This window comes from Haplochromis burtoni, unplaced genomic scaffold (genome assembly GCF_018398535.1).
Source record: "Haplochromis burtoni strain Fernald_Lab_line unplaced genomic scaffold, NCSU_Asbu1 Contig_261, whole genome shotgun sequence".
NCBI lineage: Eukaryota > Metazoa > Chordata > Actinopteri > Cichliformes > Cichlidae > Haplochromis > Haplochromis burtoni.
Window position 1 is genome coordinate 660,948 of NW_024582622.1, and position 11,547 is coordinate 672,494.

An 11,547-nucleotide genomic window follows, 5' to 3' on the forward strand; every position below is an offset into this window, starting at 1 on the left:
AAACTCAAACCAACATGGTTCCGTAAACTTGACTTTTCTACTATAAACAGTGTGTTTAAAATAAACTGGATCAAACAATTTCTCAGGAACACAACATCAAGTTGGTGAAAACAATGGTGGTGTTGACCTTGTTTTACTTTGTAACTACAACATTTATAAAATCTCCTTAAAACTGTCCTAATTTAATAAACAGAAACAGAAACAGTTGCTGCTTTATAAACACAACTTTTCTCCACACAGATATGATATTTGGAACAACAGAGACATTTTATACAAACACAAGTCTTTATTTTTAGGCGACTGGTTTATTCATGGGATTCGTCTTGTTTTGCAACGTCTTAATCCAAATTTAGGTTTCATTTCTTACTCTGAATTTTTGAGTGTATATGGTGAAAAACAGGAAAAACAACAGTGACATATGAACTCTTTTTCAGAAAGACATAACTGGTGTCCCAGTGGCCGTAAAGCAAACATCTTTTAAAATCATTCATCATTTTTACCCCACCCGAACTTTTCTTGTATAATATAAAAAAGACTGATGTCCGCTGTTCATTTTGTAGCCGTCAGAAAGAAGATAGTTCACACTTATCTTTGTGCTGCTTATGCACTTCTCTTTTCTAACACGATTTTTGCACTTTTGTTGTTTCTTTTATCTATTCTGACTTCTCTCTGTGTTATGAAAAAATATTATCTGGCTTTTCTGATTACCCTATCAATAGGCAAAACGAATTTTATTTCATTAATTTACTCATTTTACTGGTTAAATTTCAAAGTTATGAATCCAAATTTTCTAACGCAAAACCGTCTTTTCAATGCTTTATGAATGAAACCAGACAATATTTTAAAACCATACAACAGTCCCATAATATAAAAGCAATTCTTCTGCTGATTCAAACCCAGCCTGCGTTTTTAACCCCCCGACACTGAATTCTGTAATGTTTGAAGTGCGTTCAACGAGAAAAAAAATCCCGCAGTAACTTCCGGGTCACGTCTTTCAACATCCTATCAAAGCGTCGTGACGCTGTGGGCATACGTACAGCACGCGCTGAGCACAGCTGCTTGTGCAACTGTCCTGCACGTTGACATTGAAACGCTCCGAGAGACCGCCGCGCTGCTGTCGTCTGTCACAGGTCAGTGATTTAACCTGCTGTTCGTTATGTGACGAAACTAAAGCTGAATATGTTCGTAATACGCTGTTTGAATTAAGTCCACACATCCGCTAGCAGTGGCTGCTGGGTAACGTTAGGGCCACAACCATACCTGCTGTGTTTTACTGTGTGTTGTTGTTAAGTCTTATTTGCAAAGCCGAATAACTCGAACACGAGAGCGGCGTGGAAGTGGGCTGTACCATGATGCTAGTGATATTAGGATAACCGGGCGGAGGCTAGTTTTGACCCGGTTAGTTGCACTACAGCTAAACCTGAGGTTACCGAGGGTGACATCAGTCAGAGTTAGCGATATAACGACAGTATTAAATAAACACACGACCTACACAGCCCACTGATCACAGCATTAGCCCAGCTGTGTTACGGCTGAGTGTCCACAGATGATCTTTGCCTTTTTCTTGTACACGTGTTTAAATCCTAATGTCCTGGGTGTATTTGTTCCCCTGTCAGACAGGCTAACATGGGATCCTCCTGGTCCACAGCAGAGCCCTCTGTAGTCAAAGCTGAGGCTATGAAGACCGTCTCTGCTCAGCGCTGCCCAGTGCAGGAGGAAGCTCAGCCTGTCAAAGGTACTGTAGTTTCATTACAGTCAGGATGTCATAGCGTGAAATGCTGGGCCGAATTTCTTCTTCCAAATTCTCCTTTGTAAGTGCAAGGTGAAGATGGCATGCGATTTGTGAAACAGATAGTTTTTATTGCTACTAACTGCACATTTATAAAATACTCTGACGAATGTCGACAAGCCAGGAATGGAAAATCTGATAATCACTCTAAAGAGGCATCACAGTGGCTGTTAGTATGTAAAAACAAATACTCAAAAAACTGTCTGAATACAGTGAAATCCATATCGACAAGCCGCTGTAAGCCAAGCTGTGGCAGAGCAGCTAGCATCAGGCTGAATGCTTAGAAAGCAGAGAAGTTGCAACGAAACAGTGAATAAATGGAGCGATCTTTCCTGCACAGACTCCAGAGCTCAGGTATTTACAACCTACCTCAGTGGGGGGTTCGTGGAAAGTGAATTTCTTCCATTGTATGAGGAAGATAACAGGTTTATCATAAATGTTAGTATATTGTGACACCCCTAACTCGAGCAATTAAGAAAAGAAACGGCTTGTGTCAGAGAGAAGGTCCTGTGCACACAGATAGTGTTTTACTCCCACAGAAAACTGCATTTCATGGTATTACATAGGTCATTAGCTCTCATTCTTCACTGTTATCATAAACTGTACAAGTTTTACTGAATGATGTTGAATTATATCTTGACTGTGGTTGTGTATTTGTGTTTTTCTTAGCATCTCCGCCTTCACAATGTCCCATGCATCAAGCTCAGGCTGAAAAAGGTAGGGACTTTTGCAACACATTTCTATGTTCAGATGGTTGTTTTAATGAAATGATCAAACCTGTGGCTCGCACGTGTTCTCCTGCAGGTCCGGCCCACCAGGATCAGGCGTACAACTTTGTGGAGTGTCCCATGAGAGCTGCAGCAGTCACGAAGGGCGACATCGATCCAGCAAATATGGTACCTGTGCAGCTTGGAGCAAAGAGGCTTTATTTTAGAAATAACTTTTATGTTTTAAGCTACGGTTGCCTGATCCTTAATTCGTTTTAGTTCTGATACACTGCCCTCGTTTGCTGCTACGCACTGTTGTTGTCTGCGGTGGCTCTAGTTTGTGTGCTCGTGTATTCAGCCAGCTGACAACAACATGTTAGTGTTACTTCCCAACAACACCAAGCACAACAAAAGAGAAGCAGCTTTGTTAGGCGAGCTTTTCAGTTGTTTCAACACTTGACCACAGGTATGAAACACATGTATGCTGCACTGACCATGTTCTCTCCTGGAGGACTTATGGCTGTCATGCCTGACATCTTTTCTATGTTTTAAGGTCATGTCTCAGACTATAATTTATCTTTTTCCACACGTGCAGATGCCTCCTCCCAACCAAACGCCAGCTCCAGACCAGCCCTTTGAACTCTCTGTCAGAAGAGAGGAGTCCACTATCCCACGTCACGACACAGAGAAGAACTGGGTGTACCCGTCGGAGCAGATGTTCTGGAACGCCATGCTGAGGAAGGGGTCAGTTGGCTGGTGTTAAGACTACTTCAGGCTACGATATTGGGAACTATGAACTTCTATTTAGTGTCTCATTGAACCTCAAAGTCAGTGTTTTTAAAAATGCTTGGATTTCACATATCGGTAGCTTTAATTATTGCAGTAGCACAGTGATGGAGAAATATCTGCTAAAGACACTGTTTCCTTTGTTCGATCCTGTGCTGCAGGTGGCGCTGGCGAGATGATGACCTCAGCAAAGGTGACATGACCAACATCATTAAAATCCACAATCAGAACAATGAGCAGGCCTGGCAAGAGATCCTGAAGTGGGAGGCTCTGCATGCTCGGTGAGTCCGTACGATCGTTTGCAGCGAGCTGCCTGTTGGTCAGAGAATTGAGCCTTAACTGATGAACATTTACCTCGTATAGTGAATGTCCATGTGGACCAACTCTGAGGAGATTCGGTGGGAAGGCTAAAGAGTACTCCCCCAGGGCCCGCCTCCGACACTGGATGGGGTGAGAATGAAACATCCTGATGCACATTTAATAATTTTGGCTGTGTTATGTTTCTCGTTTGGATCTGCATTGCCAGCTGCTGGTCCGCTATAATGAAATCAGGGAAATGCGGACATGCCGCGCAAAGCAACCCATGCAGCGGTCCATTAAAACATGATGCATGTAAACCTCATGTTGGGGAAGATCCTGGTGACTAATTGAGTTTGTCTCTCTGCAGCTACGAGCTGCCATTTGACCGTCACGACTGGATCGTTGACCGCTGTGGGAAGGAGGTGCGCTACATCATTGACTATTATGATGGAGAAATCAACAAGGACACCTACCAGTTCTCCACCCTGGACGTGCGACCTGCTTTTGACTCTTTAGAAGCTGTGTGGGACCGTATGAAGGTGGCCTGGTGGCGCTGGACTTCCTGAAGGACTCTGGCTCATATTTGAGTCGCAAATTTTCAAAAACTGTTGTTACCCATTTCTGCTCTTTGTAACTTGTGTGATGCTGAAAAAAGAAACGAATCAGACCTCGTAAAAGATGATTGGATGTAGAAGAGTTTGTCCAACAGGTCATACAAGACCCTGTGTGTCTATGAAATCTATTGACTTGCGCTTAAATTTAACTGCTTGCTTGCTTACAGCTACCTGACTCTAGGTAATTTGAACCTCATCTAGCAACAGAAAGTTTAAATGTTTTTTTTTCTCAGTTGGGACATTGAGACAAGCTTTAAAACCTGCCAATATTCCTTTATTGGCTAATGGTCATAAACCAGAAATCTAGGAAAGTTCATATGTTGTGTTTTAATAAATCACCTTTTCTGTGTTTTGTTTGTAAACACTGCGTATTTAATTAAACCATTTTTATTGGCCAGAGAGTTTAAACTACCTGTCCAGAATGAATTCAGTCCCCTCCTGTGAACTGGCAGGACCTGGGCTCTATTTCAGGAAGCCGGTTTAGTGCAAACTCTGAGTAAGTATACCCTGAGTTAACGAAAACTCTGGGTTTTCGGTTTCACAAAGCGAGTTTAGATTAATTCTGAGTGAGTTACTATGACGACACACTCCGTGAAGCTAACCTGCCCCCTAGCAGGTTTACTTCAACTAACCCTGACCTTCTCCGCCTCTGTGTCGGAAACCTGACAGTAGGAAGTGTCAGACATGGCGTGCTCCTTCCTTGAAGAGCCAGTAGATCGTGAAGCCCAAATTCCCCGCAGAGCTCTCCACCGGGAGAGAGTGATCAGATCGCGTTTGGACATTTTATCATTTCCTGATGATTTCCTGTGCGAACGTTACCGTTTCTCAGCACAATCTATAAGTTATTTGAATAACATCCTCAGGCCTAATATTGCTCATGTGACACATCGCGGACATGCTCTCAGTTCATTACATATTATTTGTATTGCACTTCGGTTTTTTGCAAACGGGAGCTTTCTGTATAATATTGGTGACGCTGAGCACGTTTCCAAGGCTACCGTCTGTCGGGCAGTCAGGAATGTTACAGTTGCACTGAAACGTCTCCTGTACTCGTTTGTGGTGTTCCCCGGTCATAGACCCACAAGATTTATCAAAGAGGGATGCCACAAAATTGCAGGTATCAGGATGAACAAAACTTAATTCATGATGTGGTGATACTTGAACTACTACTTAAATTTTACATTTATTTTCAGGGTTCCCAGGCGTGATTGGCTGTACAGATGGCACTCACATTCCAATCATTGCTCCTTCAGTAAATGAAGGAGACTATGTGAACAGGAAGTCTTTCCACAGCATTAATGTACAGGTACATAGTTCCCTGTAGCATTTCAAACTAACAAATTATTTCATTATAGTAATGGATGCTAATTTGTGTTCTCTGCACTGTGAAGATCATATATGATGCTGCCAACATTATCACAAATGTGGAAGCCAACTGCTCAGCCTCTGTGAGTGGTGGTGGTGGAGGACCCCCACCTGTTTTTCGGGCCTCCGCTTTTTTTCTGTTGGCTATAACGGGTCACATTTGAGCATACAGAGTAAGCAAATATGTACTTGTAATGTGCTCAGATAATTTCAATAAGTGCTTACAGAAAGAAAATTAATGTAGCCTCTAACTGCAATTGATTTACATCGGACAAACAGACCAAGCACTATGGCTCATGATACAATTACACCTTACCTGTTTGGACTATATTTTTATATTTCATTTTTACTTGCTGCCAGGCACGTTTGGGGCCTGTTGGGTTGCACCTGCGCTCACATCACATCACAAAATAAAATGTATAAAATAAAAAATAAAATATAATAAAATAACGTGTTAAATGGGTGGAAATCCCTAGATCAATGTTTAAATTAACACTCACGCATTGACTCTGTCGGCTATGTTTTGCCATGCATGCTCCCTTTCTTTTGCAGCTGAGGCTGTGTTACTTTTTTTCTGCAAAATTTGCATGTTATCGGCATATGCTGCCATCAGAATTTCGGCCTCAAGCGCTGTAAAATACATTGACCGCGCCTTCTTTCCCTCCGTCTCCATGGTGACTCGCTTAATCTGTGCTCCACTAATCAGGGCTTTATGTATCCTCGTGCGCGCGCTTAACTTGGGGTTAAAGCAACTCCGCGTTGACTGAACTACTTGTTATCAGCCTTTCTGAAACCGAATATTCCGAGTTGGACAGTTCGGGGTTACTCAACCCTGAGTATCGTTTTTCACTCTGAGTTTTCTAAACCGGCTTCCTGAAATAGGGCCCTGGTGTTTGTGGGTTGTGGTGTGGAGGTCTCAGAGAAAAGGCCATGAAGCAAGCCTAATGAGCTACACTGAACCTAAAGCTGGAGATTTCAGTGACATGGACATGGTTGACTGATGTCCTGTAATCATTATGACGCTATAATTTGAGATCCAATAAATAAAATAAGTTTTTGTACAAAGTATCGGAAATTCAGTGGTATCGCACATCACTACCACTGATTTAACAAACACAGTTGTGTGAAAGAAGCAAAAACTTCACTGCATACTCGGCTGTGAATGAAAGTACAGACATGATGGACACTGCACAGCTGACCATCTTCATCCGTGGAGAGGAAATATTGAACATTAAATAGATGCACAACGACAGGAAAAGACATTTTTTAAAAATGTATGTCAAAGTGTAACCGACATGAAACTGCTCTGGTTAAGGCACTATGCTGACACGAAGATGAGAAATGTAACAATGACAAACACACGCTTGATGGAAGTGTTTATAAAAAGCTATAACTCAGAAACTATTGATAGAATTGTATCATGTCTGTATAAGGGTCTAATGGATTTGAAACCACATTCGACTTCATATATTAGAACAAAATGGGAGAAGGAAGGAGGGATAAAAATATTAGAGGAAGAATGGACGGCAATATGGAGGTATCAGTGGATGTGTACCAGCTCACAAAAGTGGAGGGAATTTGGCTGGAAGTGCCTAATTAGATACTTTACAACACCTTCTCAGAAGTCTCATTATGATGATAATTCCCCTGCTTGTTGGAGCAACTGTGGAAATCAAAGTGCAAATCACTACCACATTTTCTGGGACTGCTCTATTTTGAGGGATTATTGGAGAGAAATACATAATGCCTTACAGGATATCTTTAAATGTGAAATACCCCTCGAGAGTAAGACTATGTTCTTTGGATATATACCTCAGGAATGGCCTAAATATGATAAACATTTAGTAAATATTCCACTGGTGGCCTGTAAAAAGAGTATCACCAGAAAATGGTTATCCCCGGAGAGCCCAACCATAAGTACATGGATGGAAATCACAATGGAAATCTATAACATGGAAAAGATAACAGCTTCTGTTAACCACAAGCTGGAGAAATTTACATCATACTGGGAAAACTGGGTCAAATATATCACGCCTCATAGGCCAGATTTATTTTTACAAACCAATAACTGTGATGTATGAGAGTATATATTTATAGGATCACCCCCTACCAACACATCCGTTTTTGTTTTGTTTGTAGGTTTGTTGGTTTTGTTTGTTTTCTTATTTCGGATTATGTGATTGTTTTAATTGCTTCTATAGTTGTAAATATTCTCTCTTTATGACTCGGATGTAAATTAAAATACAATTTCAGTATCTAAGGCAGATAACCTAAGCAAGAAGTATGCTTACATGATGTACAGACTGATGCATATATACCAACAAGACAGCGTCCATCACTGTGACAACAGCGTTTGTTTTCATTCAAAGGCTTTATGGTTTTTCCTATAATACCTGGTGGGTCGGTCTCTAGTCGGGACGATTTTTTGTCCCAGTGCAGCCCTGGGTGTGATCCACCGGTGGTGATACTTTGTGAGTTCATGATTTAACAATCAGCTCTCGTATACTCAGGCCTGAAAAATTGAAATTGAAAGTGCTATGAAATATTCTTACTGGGAACAATCGTAAAGTGTGCTTCTCCAGGATTATAATGGGCTTTGGAGAAATTCACTTATATTGGACACTGACCACATGAGATGGTAAGTCCTGAGACTAAAAGGATTGCACCGAGTCAATCCAGTCCAAAATCATAAAGAATTGTTGATGACGTCATCTTGCTGATGATGGATACTCGAATAAGGCAAGGCAAGTTTATTTATATAGCACAATTCAACAACAAGGTGATTCAAAGTAAGTAAGTTGCGCGTGAGACTCCACTGTCAGCAATATCTGGTATGGATGTGTGTGAATGAATGTGTGTGACTGGACTGTGATGGACTGACGATGTGGACTAAAAGTTTTGACTGACTTGATACTGAGACAAAGACTGCACCAACCTTAGGATTAGTAAATGTCGACAAACAATTCACCCAGCCTGTAAGAGAAGGGTGGATGCTTTGTTTTATTTTTGCAGGAGCGGGAGCATAAGAGACGTTTATTGTTTTACTTTTAACTACAACTCGTTTGTGCTTCTATATCTTTTCCCTTCTGGTCTGTTTGTCTTTTGGTAAATGGACTGACTCTATAGCACTTTTTAACTCTCCCAGAGCACTCAAAGCACTTCATACAACATGCCACACACTATGCTTTAATTGCTTTATAAGCATCCTCACACACATTCATCGGAGAGCAACCTGGCATTAGTGTCTCGTCCATGAATACTTGGCACACAGACTGGGGCAGCCAGAGAGCGAACCACCAGCCTTCTGATTATTCTACCTCTTGAGCTACAGCCATATTTGGTGTTATTGTGATATTTTTATTTTTCAAGTGCTTTATAAATGAAGTAGTGATGGGCAAATGAAGCTTGGGTTGAAAACAGGTTAATTACTCAAAGCTTTTCAACCCAGTCCTCTTTAGTGACATCTGGTGGCCAAAAATATGAAGCACAGCTTAAATCTACAACTTTAAAATAAAGTGCTTTGTTGTGATTGGCCACAGGAGAGAGCTGAGTTGGCAGCCTCTGTTTAATATCAGTGATAATTCTGTGTGACACCAGGCTACCACTGTGGTGCATTGAACATGTAGTTTTTTTTGGGTGGTTTTATTTTATTTATTTATTTTTATGTCTATTTGATTAATACATTTTGAGGAATAAACCTTCCTTGTTTAAACATCTGACATGGTGTGGTTTCTCTTCGATGTGACTTCTTGAGATTTGTAAACATAATGGATGAAAAATACATTTTATATAATAATATGCAACAGTCTTACAAAAGGCTGGGAGCATGCTTGTGCTGTAAGTCCCTACATTCATGTGATTATGTAAGTAACCAGTTGACAGGTACATTTATATATAATATATTATAATGAATACAATAATATTACATAGACAAAGAGCTGTTTTGTGCAGAATAAGAGACAAGCAGGTACCTTCAGAGGAATGGGAAGTCCTCGTCAGCATTCATGTCTTTCCACACAAAGTGGGGAGAGAGATTATGTTAAGGATTACATTTAGATGGACTTCTTTAAACACCACTGGACCATCTGTGTCCCATTGAGTGTGTGTGTGTGTGTGCATGTAGTTGTGTTCACTTTGTCACTAAATGGACGGTGTGTACTCCACACAGAAATTCTTACATCAGTGTGCAATAACCTGTGCACACACACGAGAGATTCCCCTGCATGTTTGTGTGTGTCTAATTTCTCTGTGGAAACATGTTGCAGGAGCATAGGTAAGTTTTGCATAAACACATCTCAGTGGAGCTTTAAAGCAATGCAGACTTTGTGCTGGCAGTCTATTAAAAATGTTAAACTCTTTAGTTTTTATTTCTCGAACATGTTTAAAACCTCAACAGGTTTGCATCGTCTGACATCAGAGAGCAAGACCAAGGTATCTCTGACAAAGGGACAAAAATAGACTTATTAATGATTTCACTGCAGGTTTCATATTATGCAAAACCATCCACTGGTATGATTTGGACCCTTTGGTGTTCTGATTTTGTCTTCTACTCGACAGTCCTGTTTTAGAGGTTATTGATGAAACATTTATATCCTGATGAGAACGGTCTCTTCTACGATGATAATGTTCTCAATCGCAGGAGGCGAGTACTCAGTAAATGGTTTGATGAGGATGAAAATAAACTCAGTTTTTACCATGAACTTCCTTCTAGAAGCAAGTTTTACCAAAGTTATTGTTTTTATAGATTGTGAGAGATCCCTAATAAACCCTGTCTTACTTGGTTTAAATCACTAGACTCCAACATTTTGAAATGTTAAGGTGTTGTTGGATGCTGTCTTATGTCTTTTTTATCCTCCCCTACCTCAGATAACACATCACTCACTTATGTAGGGTTGTGAGGGAGGGTTATGGGTCACGTAGGTCACAGTGGGTTGGGACATTCATGTGTGCTGAACCATGTGGGACATGGTCATGGAGGGGATGGGTGCCCCTCTCTCTGGGATACTGCTCCTTGTTGGTTTGGGGTGGCTTGGACCTCTTCCGTGCTGGCGGGGGAAGTTCTTTGGCGCGTGGGGCCCTGGGACCCTGTTCTTAGCTCATACCTGGGTTGCCAGACTCTAGTGGCGCGCAACCACATTTTCAAGTACATTTCATGACAAAGGCACATGCACAGGCACACACACTCTCTCTCTGTCTAACACACACACACCACAAGAAGTATGCTGATCTGTGCATTTTTCATATTTCAGTTTGTGTTTTAGGTGCTGTAATTTGTTTTTTTATTAGTTGTTCAAACATAAGTAGGTATGAACAAGATATAAAACACAGCAAAGTGACAACAGTCGGCTAGGTAGCGTTGCACAGCAGTGACGTCAGGCCAAGGGCTTATTTGGAGTGGTTACACTGGCAGAGGTATTTGCTTATGTGCCTTCAAGCACACATGAACTTTAGTGACATACTGTAGGATCCAGTTTTTGTGTTGTTACCTTGTGTGTGCCGCTAAGGGTCACTTTTTGTGTTTTTACAGTATGGTATGTTTTATGGTACGGTGTTCAAGGTAGACACACACAAGTCAGGTGTTGCTGGTTGGAAGGAACGAGCTGTTTGTGATTCATGGTAAATGACGTTAAGATAAGATAACCTTTATTAGTCCCACACGTGGGAAATTTGCTTTGTTACGGCAGTGGACAGTGCAAAGCTACATAGAAAAATTAGAAACAACAAAAAAAACAAAAAAAACAAAACAAAAAACACTGGAATAAGATATCAATAAGATACTGCACACAATAGAATAAAATACTATATACAATCAAATCAAATAGAATAAAATACAATACAAATGCTATATACAATATGGGTACAATACAACGATGCCAGAAAAGAGTATTACAGGGAGTGCAGAATTATTAGGCAAATGAGTATTTTGTCCACATCATCCTCTTCATGCATGTTGTCTTACTCCAAGCTGTATAGGCTCGAAAGCCTA

At 40.9% G+C, this 11,547-nt stretch overlaps 1 protein-coding gene across 4 annotated transcripts; it reads left to right on the plus strand.

Moving 5' to 3' along the window:
* Positions 1–994: 994 nt before the first annotated feature.
* On the plus strand, positions 995–4,545 carry LOC102293029 (holocytochrome c-type synthase). 4 transcript variants are annotated; one of them, XM_005939296.3, is made up of 8 exons: positions 995–1,130; positions 1,621–1,735; positions 2,459–2,506; positions 2,594–2,685; positions 3,092–3,240; positions 3,444–3,563; positions 3,646–3,732; positions 3,950–4,545. In XM_005939296.3, the coding sequence occupies exons 2-8, from the start codon at positions 1,627–1,629 to the stop codon at positions 4,146–4,148; spliced, it is 804 nt and encodes a 267-aa protein (XP_005939358.1). In that variant the 5' UTR covers positions 995–1,130; positions 1,621–1,626; the 3' UTR covers positions 4,149–4,545. The 4 variants fall into 4 exon arrangements, with proteins under 4 accessions (XP_005939358.1, XP_042083389.1, XP_042083391.1 ...); XM_042227457.1 differs by having other exon boundaries at positions 996–1,130; positions 1,617–1,735; XM_042227455.1 differs by having other exon boundaries at positions 2,459–2,685.
* The last annotated feature ends 7,002 nt before the right edge of the window (positions 4,546–11,547 follow it).